A 20,633-nucleotide genomic window follows, 5' to 3' on the forward strand; every position below is an offset into this window, starting at 1 on the left:
ATAATAAAAGCCATATGGAAATCAAGAAGTTGTATTTTTGAATTCATTGTTTGTGCAATGTCAGAACATTCTTTCACATTTTGGAAGTTTTAGGAAGTATTTCTATAAAATACATTTATCAACCACACGCATATAGAAGGGTGCTTAGTTCGTGATATTTACCAATTTGTTCAATAAAGATAAATTAAATATGACAATCAAATTTTATTCTTAAACATTAAGAACAGCAATATAAACAACAACCGTACAAAATAAATTACAAATTTCAAGTTTCTTAATTACGCTAAAATAACGTGTCGTGTTAAGATGAATCAAATGTGTATTTCTACATGTAAATGGCAATGTATAAAGCTACCACGCATCACTTCTCTATACAGTGTATTATACAATATGCTTGTATAGTGTCTGAACAGAGTTTTTTGTGAATAAAAATAATCCTTGACAATAAATATGTTATTTCCAGCTCTCTGACTGGTGTTATTCGAATGTTCAGCTATTCCAGACACTTTGATATTAAACTTAATTTCGCGTAAAAATATATTAAATTGTGTTTAAGACGTAAAAAGGGGCGTAAAACCTGTAACTACTATTAGAATAGAAACACGACTTTCAAAGGAAATTTCGATCTATGTTGTATCTTCAGATCTATGACTGTATACTGAGTGCTGAAGTAATATGTAGACAACAAACAAGTATGATAATATACAGATAAATCCGGATATAATATAATGAAACAGGGGGAAATTAGCACTAAATACACTGTTGCTGAAGAAGGGATAGAACCCTCACTATGGCAAGAATAAGCTTTAATTATTTCGCACCAGAAAAGAATCAGCGCCTTTTCTCTGTTTGTTTTGAGACGTTAAAAATCCACTGTAATTATTGATACAGAGCCATTGATGGATAAAATACCAGCTTAGACACTAAGATTCAATTTTTTACATTACTAAAAAGTTTCTAACATCGAAGTAAAAATATGTTTATCTAAACCCAGACAGAGTAACAGTATGTTCTAACGCCTTCCTCCGTAATGATGCAATGCTTGTACCTCGCCAGGCCTCGCCTATTTCCTGCATGCCACAGGTCATCTGTGTGGTCGACATTGCCGGTGGTGAATTAGAATTAGACTGTATAGGCGACGAACAACTAGCAACTTGGACACCATATCCCGAGTTATAGATGGAACTTCCATTTGGCATAGTCAAATTGTTACCGAGAGACACGTTTACAGCATCGGCAAGTCCAGTAATGGAAACTTGAGAACCAAAGCTTTGACCAAGTCCTTGTCTTGGTAGTGACGTAGGAAAAGTAAGAGGGTTACCGTTGATCGACCCTCCTAAATTAGACATTCCAGACATCCCTGACATTCCAGACCAACGTGTATCTGAAGGGTGAAAACTGCAGATACCATCATTCATCGATCCGAAGTGAGGCAGTCCGGGAGATGGTAGTAAAGCTCCCGGCGTTCGGAACACATTTGTTGTCTTCTTCCTTTTCTTCCATTTGGCCCGTCGGTTTTGAAACCAGACCTAAAATCATAGAGAAGGAATCAATATATTCTGAAATTTATTAACTGTAAAAAAAAGATTACGCTGTGTTAATATCTACACGTTATAACTCAATTATTAGACACGATTTATATTTGCGCCAAACAGAAAGTGGTAATATTGCGTTAGCAGTGGACATGAGTCCAAGGTCTCAAATCTGAAGGAACTTGAAAAATGTGCAACATAAACCAAATATAACACAGAAAATGAACCTGAGACAACACATTGTCAAAGAGATCAACCACTATCTAAGTACTGTAAACATAAAGACAGACAATGACTACAAAGCTTTATTTTCTTACAAGGGACATTTAAAGGCAAACTTTTAAGAAACCAATTATATTGGAGCCATGCGAGGCGATCCTCAGTAGTGCTGTTTACTTTATAAGTTGTGTCTTCCCTTCTCACTGACAACAAACACGCAAGCCAAATCAGAAACGTGACAACTTTTATATCCTATTTTGATTGTTTAAACCGTTTGGGATGTGCACACCAGACGCTGATCCTCCGTGATATGCTAATTCTTTCCCCCAGTGTAGTGGGCTTTACCTTCAACGTCAACATTGATTTTCTTGTTTTATTTATAAACATGTTATCATCTTCCTAATCATGTAAAAATATTAGGATTTAAGGTTCTTTATTCTGTACCTCCCCCCCCCAAAAAAAACCCGCACAGACACAAAAACACTAACACACGCGCGCGCACATAAAACAATTGGTACAACAAAGGAAATTGAAATGTTAAATTGTAAGACAATTAAATCATTAATCTACGAGTGATTTAATGCACTAACCTTTTTTCATTATTTGTGTTTTTTTCATTGATTTGATGATTTATTTTCAATTTATACATATATAAATTTTGTGAAAATTAAATATTTTTAGTGTGATATTCGGATAAGATCAATTTACATTCGCTCTCTTGTTTTAATATCTTGAAGCAGTTTAATGAAACTCTACTAAGATAAGGCTAATAAGGACTTTCTTAGGGTCATTTTAAAGCATGTCTTCAACAACACATTTAAACACAATCATAATGAAGATTGTCCTTAAACAATCGAAAGATGATATGCATACACATCACTTAGGTAATCGTTGTTTTTGTAAATAAAAATAAAATTGAAGGAAACTTTTGTAGTTATCGAATTTAGGTAGAGTGTAACAAAGACTATTTTTTCAGTAATTTTGCACGTGTTTTATCAATAAGCCAAATGTTTCATATTGTGTAAAAAATTAAAAAGACGGATTTTCCATAAAAATATACATATCGGAAAATAACGGATTTTTTTTTACATTTTCATTTTGATTTGAAGAATACTATGATGAATAGGGGATTTGTATATACGTCTGCATGCAAAATCAAACATGAATTGTACTACTACTATTTGTTTATATCATTCTCAAACTACTTGTATTTGAGTGTTAACCTGTAATAAATCGCACGTTAAACCCCAACAAACAAACAAACAAAAACCTGTAATAAAATTATATACACCTGTATAGTTGAATATGACTTAAGTAAGTAAAGAATTAGAACTGAAACAGAGCAAAACTGAGTGTAATTAAATACATGTAATTAATGTACAATTTTTATTATTAACGTGCAACAGCCTCATTTGTTTAAACATGAGATTTTGTGAATTTATTCTAAGTGAAGTCCACAAGTGTGCTAAATTTAGTATGAAATGTAGATTATCCCCAAATTTAAGATTATTTCAATCAACAGATTTAATTTAGGATCACCGACACGTCTAAGATACAGGCTTAAATAGTTGGTTGAGCTATTCATCATAGCTTCCTGCTGTGTGATTTTACTGGTCAAGTTCACGATTCATCTAGCTAGCTATTCATCAGAGCTTCCAGATTTACTATGTATCACTCCGCTAGTCCTCTGAACAGGATATGAAAAAATACAAGGCGTGGCACTACTCATTACAAATCCGCGAAGCTGTTTCCGTTGTACTGTACTAATTTGCATACAGGGGTCAGTTTAACGCTGAGTGTTAATTTGAAATAACGAATATACCCTCTGTGCAGGAGATTGCTAGCTTGCTAGGGTGCATAGTGCTAAAATACGTGAGAATCAGTGACGCACATACAATGGATAAGCGACCTCTACCATGATAAAAATTACACAAGCCAAGTTTAATCATTGAATGAACTTCCAAACTCAGGTTACTTGGTCTACGACGAAATATTTAATCTTAAGACAGATTTTAGGATTGTTTATTTGATTTTAAACCGATGTCAGAATAATAATTGCGTTTTTATCCATCTTAATAAAAGAAATTACAGAAACTTTGTGACTGAAAAAATTTTTTTTTCATAAAACATTTAATTCAAGCCTACTTAATATTGGTTTTAAAAATACATAAAATGCGTAGTTGCACGCTCATTCTAATAACAAATAGCTTCGTTATTACACAACTTTCTACACTGTTTGCTTTTTGTCGGCGATTTAAAGGCTATCACTTCTATAAATTTATCCGGAATTTGACTCTATTTGCTCAGACCACAGCATTAGTTAATTGACGGTCAATAAAGGGCTTTTACAATGGCATTGTTAATATTCAAATCAAAAAGCAAATAAAACACATCCATAAAAGATTTAAGAATTAATACAATTAATTGTTAGACATGTAACAATGACTGTGCTATCGAGTTCTGAACGTCGGTGTTCTGCAAATATTTATAGTCAGTTTGAAAGATCGCTTGCGATGTATATTCAAAATCACGTTCGGGCTGAGATAGAAAGATTTCTAAAATAATTTTTACTTACGTACCTCAGTCTCCAAGCATCTTAGAATTCTTCGCAGGTTTATTTTATTAGATCAGACATTACGAGAATCTGTATTTGTTAATCGTATCTATTGAAAGCCTCTGATACAATTTACTGAAGTTCTATTGGTACTCGCATCCACACACATTTTACCTATATTGTCGGAGTTATATTGATTCTTATCACATCATTTCACACAAAGTGTTTATGATATATCTTCTTCTTACTTTATTCATTTATTCTTATTACAATTTAAAATGTAATGATCTCTTTGTTTGATTTGAGTATATTTTCTCGTTCCCTTTAAGAGACATTTATCAAATTGAAGTGACGTAGTAGTATATCATACTTGTAGAAAAAAACCTTCGACCCTTGTGTCACAGATGTTCTCAAAATGATTCCATGCCATCAACCCCACTCTGTACAATTTTAAGACAACTAAGCATCCTGGGGTGGGGTTCTCGAAGCTATCCTAAGATATGTCTTAAGTCACGTCCTAAGACCAACTTTAGGATGGAGTTAGGACGTTAGATTGTGTCTCGAAGCTATCTCAGACATGTCTCAAGTTAAGACGTCATAAAGTCATCCTAAGTATATTTTGTGAAATGCTTAAATTATTATTTATATTATGTTTTTATTAAAAATATTAAATGCGGGTAAATGGTTGATATTGTTATATCAAATAAACAAAAATGCACATATGATAAAGCAAAAACCTTTTGATTATCGGGGTAAGGAGGGGGGCTATGGATTTTTTTCCAAAAAAGTTTTGTTTCACATTTTTGGTGAACAAAAAAAATCAAATGATTGCTTCCTAATTATATGCATGTGAATGAATTTAAAAACTGAATGAAGTTATTTATTTCCGATTGTTACATGTATGTATTAGAAAATAGGAAATTAGCAATATTTTTAGATTTTTTAATAAAGTGTCTCTGAATCATTAAACATCAGGTCATAGTTTAAAATCATGCACATTCCTTAAACATATGTTTGAACCGATGCGTGCCGGTCATTCTGTGGTAATTTTTTCGATAAGATGATCTTAAAACGCCTATTTAGTCGTCCTAAAGTTTGGACGAAAATTGCGACTCATTTTAACTTATGATGGCTTCGATAGTCTTAGGACACGTCTTATCCTTAAGATAGTTTCGAGAAACCCACCCCTGGTAAATATATACGAAATCGCTTTCTAAAATTAGGAGTGGTGTCGCACCAATACTTTATAGCAGACTTATATGGTAGCTTAAACTGTTGTAGTATTGGAGATAAAATTATGCGTTCTAGGATGAAACTGTACTCATCACGTTAATATATGCATTTTATTGACATAATGGATAATTTCATTATACACATCTTAGGATAAAACCTATTTCTATTTTCTACAATGACAATGTATACTTCTCACATGATATTTTACTCAAACGGAGCTTTTTATATTAATATAGTATTTAATCTTTGTTCATAAGTCTTTTAGTGGCACTGTATATGAAATGTTAACATATCAAATAACGGTATTGTGACTACTACATTGTTCCACAAATTCTCTGTAGTTCGAGTAAAACACTTTCTTAACTAATGCTTTTGAAATTAGAAATGACATGTAACAATTGAGTTGATAAACCTATTCTTCCCTGACTTTGTTATAACATACTACTCCCTATTATAGATAGTTATACTTTCAATGATAAACTGATAAACTGATAAACTAAAATTGGTTAAAGGTTAATAAAAAAAAACATATGACTTGAATTGTGCCGTGTTATTGTCTGTAAAAATACTAGTTAAACATGCCAAGGTGTACAGGAGTCCAATCTTCTTTATTTTGATACACAAACTTTTATTATTTAACATCATAATTTTTACTCCTGCTAAAAGAAGTCATTTAATATATAGCATATTAAGAAAAAACTTTTATCATATTTCCTATAGCGATTATATTCCCTTTCATATTGCCTTTAAAATAAGAAAGTTTAATCCTCTAGCTCTCGTGTCATATTATGAAAACATGGAAAGCTATCAATTCCGAACCTATTTTCGCCATCGGGGAAGAGTCTCCAATCTTACCCGCATGGTATTTTTCACTGACAATCGTGACTACTAGCACGCAATTGTAAAACCTAGAGAATTCCAACTAATATTTCAGTCCACACGCGGATGAAATTGAAGATTCTCGGGTGTATTTCATCATAGAATGATGCTGAGAAAAGTTAATAGTCTAATTATCTTGGTGTCAAATGAAAATGAAGTCCATTTCTTTAAGGATATAATATAATCTGTATGATAATAATGGTGTCGATTTCTAGTGTGACATCCATATATCAGAACCCTGTTTAGACAAACAAATGGAAAACCATATCATCACATTTAGGCATTATTATAATAGAGTAATTAACATTCATTTGAAGTCTACGAATTTAAGGTAAATGAATAGTTATAATCCCTTTAAATAAAACAAGAATCATAATATTCAACAATTATCATTATCATAAAATAAATCATATTCCCAGATACAACGTATTTTATATACGTACCAACGAATGGGTACTCATCAAACAATTCGTTATATGGAATAAATATATCAAGAAAACCATCATTATTTCTTTTCATCTCATAAAGAAATTTTCGTATGGTTCGCTGGCTGTTATACTAATATGAAAAATATGTCGATCTTAAAAGAAAATAAATTAAAATTTATTACTGGAGAAATCCATCAATGTATAAACTTATTCAACTGTCAAAGAACTTAGCAATATAGGTAAATACTTTATGTTGGCTGAAAAATTACTTTAGTGATATAGTCATTTTCTAAAGCAAAATTTTCTATTAATTTTGATGATTAATACTATTCATAATCTGCAAAATGTCCATATTTAACTTATCTGTGTGGTGAATGCTATTGAATTTGTTATAATTTGTATGAATTATACCTATAAGCTGAATTGCTTTTGGAAAAAATAAAGTATTAATCATATGGTTGCTAATTCAAATAAATTTGGATTATTAGAAATCATTTTTGTATTTTCACTAATTGTTTTACAGTTGAAAACGGCCGAAATTAATTTTACTAGCAACGAAAAAGATAACATCGTATTTAGTAAGTCAAGATCCTCTGTAAAAACATATTTTTTTATGTAATTCTCCGTTCACTGAAAAACAGAACTGCCTGAAACTATTTTATACCGAAACTTTATAATCTATAAAAAGAACAGTCTAAGATTGTTATTCATTTTTTTTATTTGTTAGTATTTTATTTATTAACACTCATATTTATGATTGTGATCTATGGAAATACTTCGTTTAAATTGTAATTTATCTGTTTATTTATTTTTTTTTTTTTTTGCAAAACAATAGTGCTTACAAAATAAAAAAATGTATTGCGATTATGAAAAATAAGTAGTTATAGATCGCTTACGAATAACGTGAAAAGATATTTTTGGTCATTTTTGTAAATACAAAAGGAATACACACTTGGTTCAGTTTAGTGAATGCTCTGGCGATCCTCAAATATTGCCCATTTTTTTCAATCACTTCACTAATGCTGCATCGCTTCAGCAGGTGTGCCAATGTAGAATTATTTTTGTAATGTTGTTGAATGTTTTTTTTTATTATCAATGTTTAACAAACATGACAAAACTACTCATAAAGTAGAAAATACTTTCAAGGTGTACTGGATTTACATCCTTTAATTTGGTACTGATTATGGTACTTTGTGATTTAAACTGTACTCGTGGGCTACCATATAGAACAAAAGAAAGTTGACCCGGGCAATTCAAACAACCAACTATTTTTCTAAATATTAAGCATAAAGTTTTTATTTGTTGACAATTCCAAATAAAAGGTTCATAATCGTCGGTCAATTTCAAAGCAAGTGGTCGGGAATTCTTATTTATCTGGGACAAATAGACTTATTCTAAAAATATTCTCGCTGAAGTGCAACTGAATGAAGTCATAAAACACGACAAAAAAATTAAAATATCATTGTTCTCTATACATACATCACGTACCACCGACTACATTATGTTCCGTCAATTTTTTGCAGTACGATTGAAAGAGTTTTTAACTGTAACTAAAATATCTCTTTGATTTAAATATATTAATGTATCTATATGTATTTCTTCTCGCGAAAGTAAAAATTAACACAATATTTACGTATATTATCCTTTGAATTCAATGCATCAAATAAAGGATTTGAAATTGAAACTTGAAAAAAAAATTACGAAAGTACTAAAACACGGAAGTCTCGTAGTAAGTGGTGACTATCACGGGGTACATCCTAGAGCCGAAATTAGAACTTGCGACTCGCAGTTATAAAATTGGGGTTACCAAATATTTCTTTTAACTGTTCCCATTGAAAGACTACTTTTAAATAATTATTTGTTAAAAGTGTTATTCATATTAACGAAATTCATGAATTACGATATTTAGCTAACATGAAAATGTATAGCTCACATTTTCATCCCGGTGGGGTTGTTGTCTGACATATATACTACATATTCTCATTGTATGTATAATCTATGTATAAAATATTCATATACTAAATATGTCCACATCATTACATTATAATATTTCGTTTTAATAATGACATAGGTTAATAAGTGGATTCATCACAGTTTCATACATATATATTTTTAAACAGTTTTATGCATCGGAAACTCTTTAAACACTCTACAAATTTACAAATATCTGTTAAAATTACCTGGACCCTGGACTCGGTCAATCCAATTCTAAGGGCAAGTTCTTCTCTCATGAAAATGTCGGGATAATGCGTTTTGGCAAAGTTTCTTTCCAATTCATTGAGTTGAGCTGGAGTAAATCTCGTCCGATGCCGTTTCTGTTTAGTACGTTCGTTATCTATCTCTGATCCGCTATCAGGTTCCTTTGAGGACCCACTGTCACTATCACCTCTGGTTATCATTGGAGGAGGGTTACTACTCATTGGGGTTATTGGCTTCAAATCTGTAATATCAAGTAGGAAAATAAAAATAAAACTGAAGTATTAACTGACCTTTTTTAAATAAAATTTCTTATTATTATAATATACGAGAAATGGCGTACAAGTTCAAATTTATTTTATTTATGTTGCATGCAGAATTATTTTAATATACAAATGCTGAATGAAAGCGTGGTCATAATTGTACAATGGACCGCTATTTCAAGATTTGGGATAGAATTAAAGTATTTTACAATAAGAAAATTGAGAGGAATAAATGTTTCAACTGTATAAAATTGCAGTCAACATCGTCACAACATAAAAAGCCGTCAGAACGGTTGCGTTTATTTATTCATGTATATATATAAGTTACAAAAAGATAGCTGCATCTTCAGTATTCGTCTTTTGAAGAAGAAGATCGTTCTTTCTATCCGCCACTGGCAATTATCACTTAATATAGATCATAATAGAAAATCAATGGGAGACCTAATGAGTAATAATTAATTATATTAGTTACCGAAATTGTAATAATGTATTGTCACAGCGAGGCTAAAATTTAATCAAATTTAGGTAATTTTCTTCTAAACAATCCAGCAGAGAAAGGAAAAGATTTAATTTTCCAACAAATAAATTGAATAAGAGATAAACCAACCGCCTTGACGTGTCTAATTCTTCAATTAAACTACGCGGTCTCACTGGTCAACGTTAACTATCAACCTGTAAGGCGATTCTTGTTCTAGAAAAATATAGAAATATTTGAAAATTGATCTTACCCGTTTTAGACGTCTTCGAAAGTGGCTCTTGAAAAAATAATGAAGAATTTGTAACTCCATCCATTTCTGCACACGCCAGAAATACAAGTTGCGCTAGATTTTTCTTTCCAATTGCTTTTTAACACTCTCTGTCAAGTGTCTTGGCTGTTGCAAAACACGGGATCTGATTGGTCGAGATTTTTCTTTGAAATGAGTGGACAGCGCTGTTAGAAGTCATGCTGGCTCTCCGATATTCCAAGACCAGTGTAATGTAGTCAATAAAATAAGAGATTTCGTACAGAGAAATAATATTGTTTTATCCGATAAAATACCAGAAGAAAACATTACCAATTATTAGTTTAGCATACAATAAACGTTGACAATAATACCAAACCGAGAAAATTATGTACAAATTTGCCCTGTTCAAATATTACAGGCCTTTAAAGGCAAATCGAATTCATCTGTAATTTGTACCATTGTAGTTGTTATTCAAATATTACTTCTTCCTCTGAATTTGGGCGAGGGAATACTTCGCTATTAAATTTTGCATGCATAACTTTTAATGAAATTATGCTGTTTTTGACACTACACACGAACTCTTGTAGATAAATATAAGAAGGAATTGAATAAAAATGTAAAATTACGAGGCTGAAATTGAGAATAATAAAAAAATTATTTAAAAAAAAAATCATATTTTCAATTTCTAATGTGAATAAAACAATTTTTTTTTTAAATGACTAGGAAAATGTTGTCGAATACTGAAACATACACAAGATATAACAGAAATTAAACATTTTAATTATATGTCATAAAGTCTGAAGGAGTGAATACATTTCGGGAGATTTTTCAAAGATAACTATGGAACGGAGATGTATGTAAGGATTATTGACATTACAGGAAAGTAAAAGTTACAACAACGAAAAAAAAAAAGAGTTAAAAAAAGATTTGACGAAAATATGCAATGTGAAAGTTATAATCAATCCCGGAATTATACACCGGAAACTTATCATCTTAAAACTGATTATGAGGTTTTTTTTTTAAAACTCCTTATTTTTAGATTAAACTATATTAAGAGTAACGATGAAATATTATATGATTGTTGTTTTTGTGTGTGAATCATTCTCGATAATTAGAAGCAGAAAAAATGTATAGACAAAAATGAATAATGTTGTCTACAAATGTAAAAAAAATTCCATTGTCCAAAAACCATTTATGTTGATTTATACTGTACAAATATATCTTAAATTATTGTGCCGTAAATATCTATTTTTTATGACAAACATCCGAAACGTTTTACGTCCTAAAATATATTTGTTTGTTCAAAATAAAAACAATATTTTTTTAAAAATGAAAATCGATAAATAAAACAAATATCTCAAAGTTTCTCTCTAAAGCTAAAACAACTGTTATGACTGCCTCAAAGTGATCATTGGTATTTTGTATTTTTGTCTCGTAATGAAAAATTCCTGCTGAAATATTTACTACGGGATTTATCTCTGACATTTCAAGGAACGAGTCCTTTTATCAATAGCTTCATGTTGTTCTTGAGGATTGGTTTGCCTGTAATACCAGTTATGTTCACGCTGAGATGTTTTGTGTTTTTCTCACCGCCTATTTACTATGGGCGCGGAACTGTGTAATTCGACAGGTGTTAAGAAAGGTGCTTTATGAATCTTTTACGGAATTTGAAAACCGATAAGAAAATTTCACCTTTTGTAGTGGTATACCACAGCTTTCATGGTACAATAAAAAAAACATTTATTGGCATGTTGCATAAAACAGTGTTGACAGAGATGTTTCTCTCAATATAATGTGAAGTTAAAAACAGGTGCGCGTGTCAATAAGTGTTTAAGATTGTCAGGATTACCACATTACTACGAGTATAATACATATTTAAGAAAACTGAAAATCAATATATAACGAGGGGAATAGATGGGTAGTTAGTGTATTGAACTTTGAATTAGGAGGGATCTTACTACATGTTGAAAATTTCGCTTTTCCAACTAGGAACTTAGCGAAACCGAAGACCCTCTGATGTTCGAAATATCAAAAAAGGACGTTGATCACGCCATGCGACAGATGCGTACTGTGTTATCCTTTTTTTTTTTGTCACTTAAAAAAGTGCAATTACTAAAATTTACTCTGAATAAATCTATCATTTTTTTAATATTAAAATTTCACATTAAATTGAATTTCTGCAACTTTTTCCCGCGACTTTATTTTCTTTGTCTTTTCTGAATTTTGTCGGGGAGGAGGGGAGTAGCCAAAATACCGGTATTCCAGCACAATGATGACCAGAGATGAAGAACTTGACCAAATGTTTTGAATTATACATAGAACTCAATACATTATATAACGAGAATAGGTAAGGTGTTGTTTGTTTATCATAAAATAATTAACTAGTTATGAAAAGAGTTATTCCTTAGACAAAACTAGGTTTAGATTCCGGAACATTGGACGCTTTGGTAGTTCAAGTTGGTCTTTCAGTCAAAAATGTTCACCAGCAAGAAATTATAATATTTAATATTAACAGACAGCAGGAGTCGAATTAATTAAATATACAGAAATGGACCACCGAAACCACAACGACAATAATAATAATAATAAAAAAAATAATAATAATAATAATAATTATAATAATGTGTTGGAAAAGAATACAGAAATTTCCAATAACATTCCAAACTGCCACGGTCCCAGCTAAAAAAGTTAAGATTTCACAGCTCTTGAATTTGCTTTTTTAAAATTAATATTAATAATAATAATAATAACACTTATAATAATAATAATAATAATAATAATAATAATAATAATAATAATAATAATAATAATAATAAATATTATTATTTTTATCATCATCATCATGAAAAGATGAGGAAAATGTTGTGACTGTTGCTTATATTTGTAGTTTATTTACTAGACCACGTGGGGTCATTGTCTGCTGAGCTTTTCCTCCCTATCTGTTTTACAATTTTTTTCATTTTTCTTTTGACATAGTTAGTATTAGGACACTTGTTTCACAACGATCACCAAGAAAGTAAAGATATATTGACATTTGAACCACATGATATTAATATCTGATGCAAACTGATTTATTTGACAATTACCGGTAACACTTGAAATTGGTCATTTCAAAATGCGTGAACAACGGTCCATACAATGAAATTATGAAAAAGACAAACTGACGAAATTGTTCGAGAATCCTTGAAAAGTATGAGATATTGATGAACGAATATAACGTGGTGTCTTACTTCTGACGCAAATAATGATAAAACATAATCTTTATACAGGTATTCAATTATCTCTAGCAGATGGTATAATAAAAACGCAAAAGAGATAAGTAGAAACAAGAAACTAACGTACTATATATGATTTATAAAGGAACGGTAATATTTGATTACATCAGTCATATATGAAATCGAACATTTTCTAGTCCCCGCTATCGGGAGATATCTGTTTGCTCCAGTTTTGCGCCAATGCTTATTTGCGGCAGTATATCATTTTCGCAACCCACTTTTACAGTAACGTAAACTTAATTTGTATTCGAGGCGATACGCAATTGCTTGTTCCATTAAACAATGTTATAAATAGTATTGACAAATTATAATAAAAATCACCTGTAATTCTCACAAATACAATAATTTATTTTTGGCGCAATTGAAATATGGTTTGTGGCGCAAAAGAGGTACTCACTGGCGCAAAAGCAATGCGTTGTGTATTCAATTACACCACTTCAGGATCCAGGATTTGACTTTAGAGGGGAGGGGCGTAAACTGAATTAAATGCCGTGCAAAGCAAGGCAAAAAATATTATGGGGTGAAACTTGTGGTGAATTTTTTTTCTTACCGATTTAGGAGGAGGCATACGCCAGTCCTTAGATCCGCGCCTGCACTTGTATAATGAATATGATAAAAATACCCTCAGTTGTTTTATTTTAATGATTTGATTTCTATCTTTAAAAATCTTTTTTTTTTATCTTACTACAAAGTCAACACACATAAAAAGTCAAATTATACACGGACAAACCGAAAAATACATTCAAACATAAGAATTGTTTAAATTGAGGCATGACACATTTTCTCGACGACTTATTTCACAGTTCATATACCAGTACTTATTAAATTTTTGTACGTCTGCTTACCAAACATGTTTCATACATTTATGATACATACTATCATTCACAATACCTGTGCCGGCAGACTAGTACATGCGCAAGCGAGTTTCAAATAGTCCGAATTTTCTCTGGCACTGCAACCTTCCTCTTTTTTATTTGGATATTGATATGTCGTGGTCGGGCATATCAATATCCAAATAAAAAAGGGTCAGAGGAAATTCGGACTACCTATTCTGACGCAATTCAAACTATTAGAAAAAGGTTTGTGGCTCAGTTGATACATCTATATAATTGGCACAAAAGGACCCCCGTCCACCACACACACAAAATACACTGAAAGTGCATGGTGAGTTCGGTTTATAAATCAAATGACAAATCTGCCATTATACTTCGAATTGTTAAAAGTTTTTTCGCAGCTATTTCGTATAACCTGTTTAAAATTATAAAAACAAGTTTTTCCTCGATGTTTGGTAAAATATATGCTTATTTCTAATAAAACTGTTTTGCAATCAATGCATTCGTAACATGGGAAGTGACGTGAAAAGTGCAACAAAAATGGGCAAATCCAAACAAAATGGCGAAAATACACAATTTATATTTGTAAAAGAGCATTGCCCTCGGGCGTCGTCGACCACGAAAACACGATGTATTGACACAACTGTGGACAAAATACTTCCAGATAACATGACTGGTATACGTGTATGTATTTACACTTTAATAAAAAGTAACTATTGTTTGAAGTTAAATTAACTTATTATTTTTTTCTATCCTTGTTTTTTTCTTTTTTTGCATGGTCTCATTTGCCGCCTTTTTTCTCCCGATATTTATGACCCCGGGAAAAAATTAGTTTGAGACAATTGACACAGTCAAAAAACGAAGTTGTTTTAGAAAGATTTCTCAATTTCTCTGTTTCCAACTGTTTGCTAACATGAGAAATGAATGGCTGCTAAATATTTTATTTCTTTCATTACATTCTCAGTTTGTTCACGATGAAGTCTCCCGCCAATTTCATTATGAGATTAATATCCGGATCTGTGTGATAGTACATTTGGATTCTCGGTAAGAAGATAGGAAAACCAGAAGGGGTTCCACATAGAAAACATATATATTACTCTGAAGCATAGTTCTCTTGCGACAGAGAGTCATGATTAAATAAAACACACTGCGGTGGGTTGTTTATGAGACTGCAAATTGAAGGGGCGCACAGTTAAATGGTTCATTAGGCGAACCAAATTGCTTAAATGAATAAAGATATTGGACCTAAATTTACTGTTTAAGGAAAGAATGATTCGTTGATAGCATACATCAGCTTTAATAAAATATCCCACTTTCTTCACTACAGAATAAAATTAATTCTGATAACATGATTAATGTTCAACTCAGACTAAAATTTTCTGGTAATACTCTGGCGAGTCTATATTACAGTTTTGCAATCGTCGTCAAAAGGAATAATAAATGATATTGTGCGACAAACTCTTTGATCACCATTTTTCTGCAATAAAGAACGACTATATTGAATCTGGTTATCAATTAAAAAATATGATGGAACGAGGATCCGAAAGTTTTACGAAAGTGTTCAATTCTGTGTTTTGATTTACCAGCACTTTATCCCCCAAAACAGAGTTTTAATTGTGTATATAAGGACGGAGGATGATATTTTAAACGCCTTTAAGCAGTCATTAGACAACGTGTCCTGTTTCATACATGTAACATAGCTCAACTTGATATTTTCTGCATTTTTTCCTAAACAAAAATTTCGACGAATCAAACTCATTGAAATTAAATATTTGCGGAAAAGCTCAAAGATTTGATGAAAAAAATCACTCGAAATGACAACAGTCATATTTTTACCTACATAGTCTGTAATCTATACTAATGATGTACTGCGGTTCTAAACCTCAAATGGGAAGAATTAGGATTGATATGTAATGGGGACTTAACTTTTTGAATGTTCAAACTGGTCTGGAGCTGGCATGTCAGTTAACTGCTAGTAGTCCTTAGTTTGTGCATTTGTGTAATTTATATCCAGTTAGTTTCTTTATTTCCGTAGTAACAAGGAACTCAGATCTTTTTGAACTGATTTTAGGTGTGTAATATTTTTTCCACGGTGGCCAGATTTTAAAGAGGGAGGGTTGTGATCACGCTAAAGTTTGTTTGTTTGTTGGGGTTTAACGTCCAAGCAGCAATATTTCAGCTATACCAAGACGATGAACATGAAATTGATGATAAAATGAACATGGAATGATGATGAAATGAAAAAGGGATGGGACACAAGGACAATGGGTCGACAAATTTTGATTGCCACTGGAAAGAGGGAGAGGTGGATAGGGTCGGACAATTTAGCCTCCTGTGGTGGAGCCCTATGGTTCCTACTCCGGGAGAATACCACAGTAGGGTTCTTTAACGTGCGAGGAACGTGGCATCTTTCCCAACACGGTGCACCACTATGGTTTGCGGTCAGGTTTTCCGTATTATAGCCTGACAATCCCAGCATGTAACACACCAGGGGTACCCCATTCCACCACCTGGGGCACACATCCCAGTTGCTCTGTGGCAAATTCCCAACGATGTTAGAACTGTCAAATTTGCAATGCAAATTTTTGGTCGTTCCCTCCGCGGGACTCGAACTAGTACCGCTGTGACATCTATCGCAACACCGCCAGCACAAAGTCTAGCGCCCTAGACCACTAATTTATATATGCTCAAAGCGATCGCCGAAGTGAGACACCAAGACATTTTCTCTATAGTATATCAAAACATTTCTGAAATGCCCTGGAAAATGGGAATTTCAATCGTATTTTTTTCTGCTCAGTTTGATTGATCCAATATGACATTACATAAAACTTGTCTAAGCAACGTTGACATTTACATTCCAAATAAATTGTAGATTAATCCCAATATTTCTGTTTTGCCAAAATGTTCGATTTGGTCGTCATAAAATTAATCTTTTGACGAAATTGACGAATTAACAAGATTGGTCATAAAGTATTGTTACAAAGATTTACTGCATATTGCTAACACCAGGGACAGCTATATAAAACATGAATACCAATGTCAGGTTTTAGGACTGAATCTTTTGTCACTCGTAAATGTAGCTTCAATCAAAGTAAAATACAAATTTATTGGATCAGAAATTCACATTTCAATTTCATCCGTTACCATTGAATTAGTTGGTCGATTTGTTTTGTGATCAAACAAGATCAACGAAAGAGATAATCATCTCGCCTGCCGACCGCCATCAAAACGGAAATCGTTTTCTCTAATGCGCCACCATTAACTTCGCATTAATTAACTGAATAACGGACCGCTTTTGTAGTCACCTGTGACGATTTGTTGTCATAAGCCATCTAAACCAAAGAATATTGCTATCAGATAATGGTATTTACTACTGACACTGTAAATATTGGACCATTTAGCTTGGCACGTGTCGCTACCTGTTCGTCCATGCCTAATCAGTTTGTTGAAATTGAATACTGCGGGCGTACCATCACAACAAGACGATACAGCTATTTCCGTTGGAGAAATTTCACTTCCTGAGAAGCGGCGTACAAAATTCGTAAATGTCAGAATTGGGTGAAATATGATCCGTTAATGGAAAATTAGAAGCCACAGTTCGGCTTATTATTATTCAAAAGTTAAAACAGGGTAATGACAACCAATGTCGTGACATTTTGTCATCGTGTAATTGACGCAGGAACCCACAATTATAAAAATACACCAGTCACGAATCCCGGAACATGATACCCAACGACATAAATCGTATGTAAGGAATGCCCACACAAACCTACCGAAGCCTAATTTTAACCAAGTATATTTGTTGTACTCTCTTTTCACGTGTAAAATTTGTACAGAAGACTAATAGTATCCATTCATTGTGCATACGTAAAGCAAAGGATAGGACTGAATATTGGAATCTGAATCAAACATGGACTCATACATCTTTAATTTAATTCAGTTCAAATTTAAACCAGTAAAATATTGGAATATGATGAACTGAGGAGTAATGATATAGATACTGAAAATATCGATTATTTCAACTCAAACTCACCGAAAGCGCTATTATTTTATGTTGAAAATATTTCCACACACTCAAATTAGGGTGTTAGCTATTCACAATGTATCGATCTCAGATTTAGAGTAACCCTGCCAATGTTAGTGTATAGTTGTTTATTCTAATTCAGTGGTCTGATAGATACCAATTATTACTTTTCTTTCTTTTTTTCATTCGCACAAAGTCTTACAGGGTAATGCAAAACCGGAATAAGAAGAAAACGTTCCAACATGCTGAAGAATTAATTAAACACTTTTCTTTTTTTTTTGGTCTGAAGTATTGGCTTTCTTATCTATTTGCATTTCACATGTTTAATGGGATAATTGCATGGCAATACACTGGGTTAATGTCTCTCTGTCATAACATTTAACAGGAACAAATCCCTCTGTAATAAATCAATTCTAATTTGAAGACGGAAAACACATTTATACGGGGCTTTTAACCAATTAGTGATGACGCTTCGTTCTTAGAATAATATAAACGTATACTGCATGCTTATTACTATGGCGGTTCTATACTGTAGACAATGGTAACCTTTCTTATTTTCGACAACAAATGTGCATAACAATATAGAGGTTAATTATTGCGGCAAGTCATACTTAAAATTTATTCCAATTTGTAGATATCTTATAAAGGAGTAATCAAGAGAACCAAGATTTTAATTTAGTAGAAATCTTAGTAGATATCTGATATAGTTTAAAAGATATCTTATTATAATAACGTTTTTAATATAAAATATCTATATGAGATATCTTACAAATTACATACTTTCAGTGGTATAGTAACAATAGAGGATCCCTTAATTTAGGACCGCAGAAAATTAATCATGTAATTCTCGAAAACAGAACAAAAATGGAAGACGAGAAAGTGCAGTTGTTGAATGCTATTCGTGCAGCCATAGAAAATGCCTCATGATATTTGACAATAGGTGACCAAAACCAACGCTCCAGCAGTTGAAGCGGTCAAGCAAGGGAGCAGTTGGAGACGTTCGAGGTATTTTATATATATTATATCTTATAAAGTATATCAGATAAGAAGGTATCTTGAATATTTGAAAAGATATCTTATGAAGTTAATTAGATATTTTATATACCATATGAGACATCAAATAAAATTCTTTTAATGAGATATCTTATAAAAGAGTAATCAAAGGAAAAAAGGTTCTAGCGGTAATCAAAAGAATGTAATCCAGGGGCAAAGACCAGACATGGAAAACAGACATATACAACAAAGAACATAAAGTAACTAATATAATACATAAAAAGGACAAAAGCAAATGAGCAACTCGGACTCCACTACAAACTGAGAGCATGGGCCAAGTGCACCGGTAGGGTAAGCGTCCTCTGCTTTTCTAGAAACACCCGCCGAGTTGCTGATAAATCGTCAAGTCCGGGGTATTCGAAATTGGAAAGGAAAACTATGATACGTTGAACAAATCAGTTTCCATGGCGTAGATGGATACACCGTAACGACCCACGAGTTCATGATGACGACAATTAAACTTCTGTAGTGATGGCTTCAATTTTGTAGAACATAACCCTGTTCCAGAATCTACTTGTTAGAAGTCCAGTGCAATACAAAAAGTCTCTGTAGTTTCGGCAAGCTCTGGTATAACATACGAGTTGTGATATGAACACTCCATACGCAGATGCTGCAGGGATGTTGCCACAGATGAAAGGAAAGTTGACAGTTCTGAATGAAAAGTCATCACGTTTGTCTTAAAGTTTGGTTATTATTTCCCCTTACCATCGATTTCGAAGTGTAGGTCAAGATATGAGGCTGACTTCACAGTGTCTGAAGTATCCTTTATCTCAATTTCTTTGGGGTAGATGCGATGTATCAAATCCCAGAAATTAGGATTGTTTAAAGATAATAAAGCATAAACTGAGAATAAAGGATCCGACAGCTAAACGATAAAGTATATAACATATCTCATATACTTTATAAGATATATACAAATTGGAATATACGTAAATACGGTGTGCCATAAATTATGCACATATATTGTTTATTTTTAATTAAATTGCTTTAAAAAATCTCTCCAACTAAATTTGTTGTGTAAAACATGTATATGTTGGTAGTTAGAAATAGTTTCGCGTCATGAAATGCACATTGATTCTTTATTTGTTCAAAACCACCAAATGGTAAGACAACCGATTTTATCTACACTTTGAAAACATTTTCGACATTCTTATGATTGGCGATTTTCTTGTATTTCCAATGCGGTTCGCAACTAAACATAAGGGAAGGACGAGTTTTCAAAATATTAACCCATGTTTACCTATTAATACCACTTCATATCCTACATTATGTTCAAACAGACATTTTATTTTTCTGAATTGTTATTAGAAAGTTTCGTTTATTGCAGTGTTACACTTAAGAAAGCCGAAGAAATTCATTCCGTAATTGTATTCGTACAATCCCTAATATAAAAGCCATTAGTTAGACAGTGATGATAAA

General features: G+C 32.3%; 1 protein-coding gene across 1 annotated transcript; it reads right to left on the reverse strand.

The window, feature by feature from the left end:
- Positions 1-230: 230 nt before the first annotated feature.
- On the reverse strand, positions 231-12,630 carry LOC148623058 (homeobox protein orthopedia-like). Its single transcript, XM_088573555.1, has 3 exons — positions 10,033-12,630; positions 9,026-9,285; positions 231-1,529 (listed from the first exon to the last, which is right to left on the reverse strand). Exons 1-3 carry the CDS (start codon positions 10,094-10,096, stop codon positions 981-983), a joined length of 873 nt encoding a protein of 290 aa, XP_088429681.1. The 5' UTR covers positions 10,097-12,630; the 3' UTR covers positions 231-980.
- Between the last annotated feature and the right edge of the window lie 8,003 nt (positions 12,631-20,633).

Source organism: Perna viridis, chromosome 3 (assembly GCF_037379345.1).
Source record: "Perna viridis isolate PV_CMFRI_1.1 ecotype Kerala chromosome 3, ASM3737934v1, whole genome shotgun sequence".
Lineage (NCBI taxonomy): Eukaryota > Metazoa > Mollusca > Bivalvia > Mytilida > Mytilidae > Perna > Perna viridis.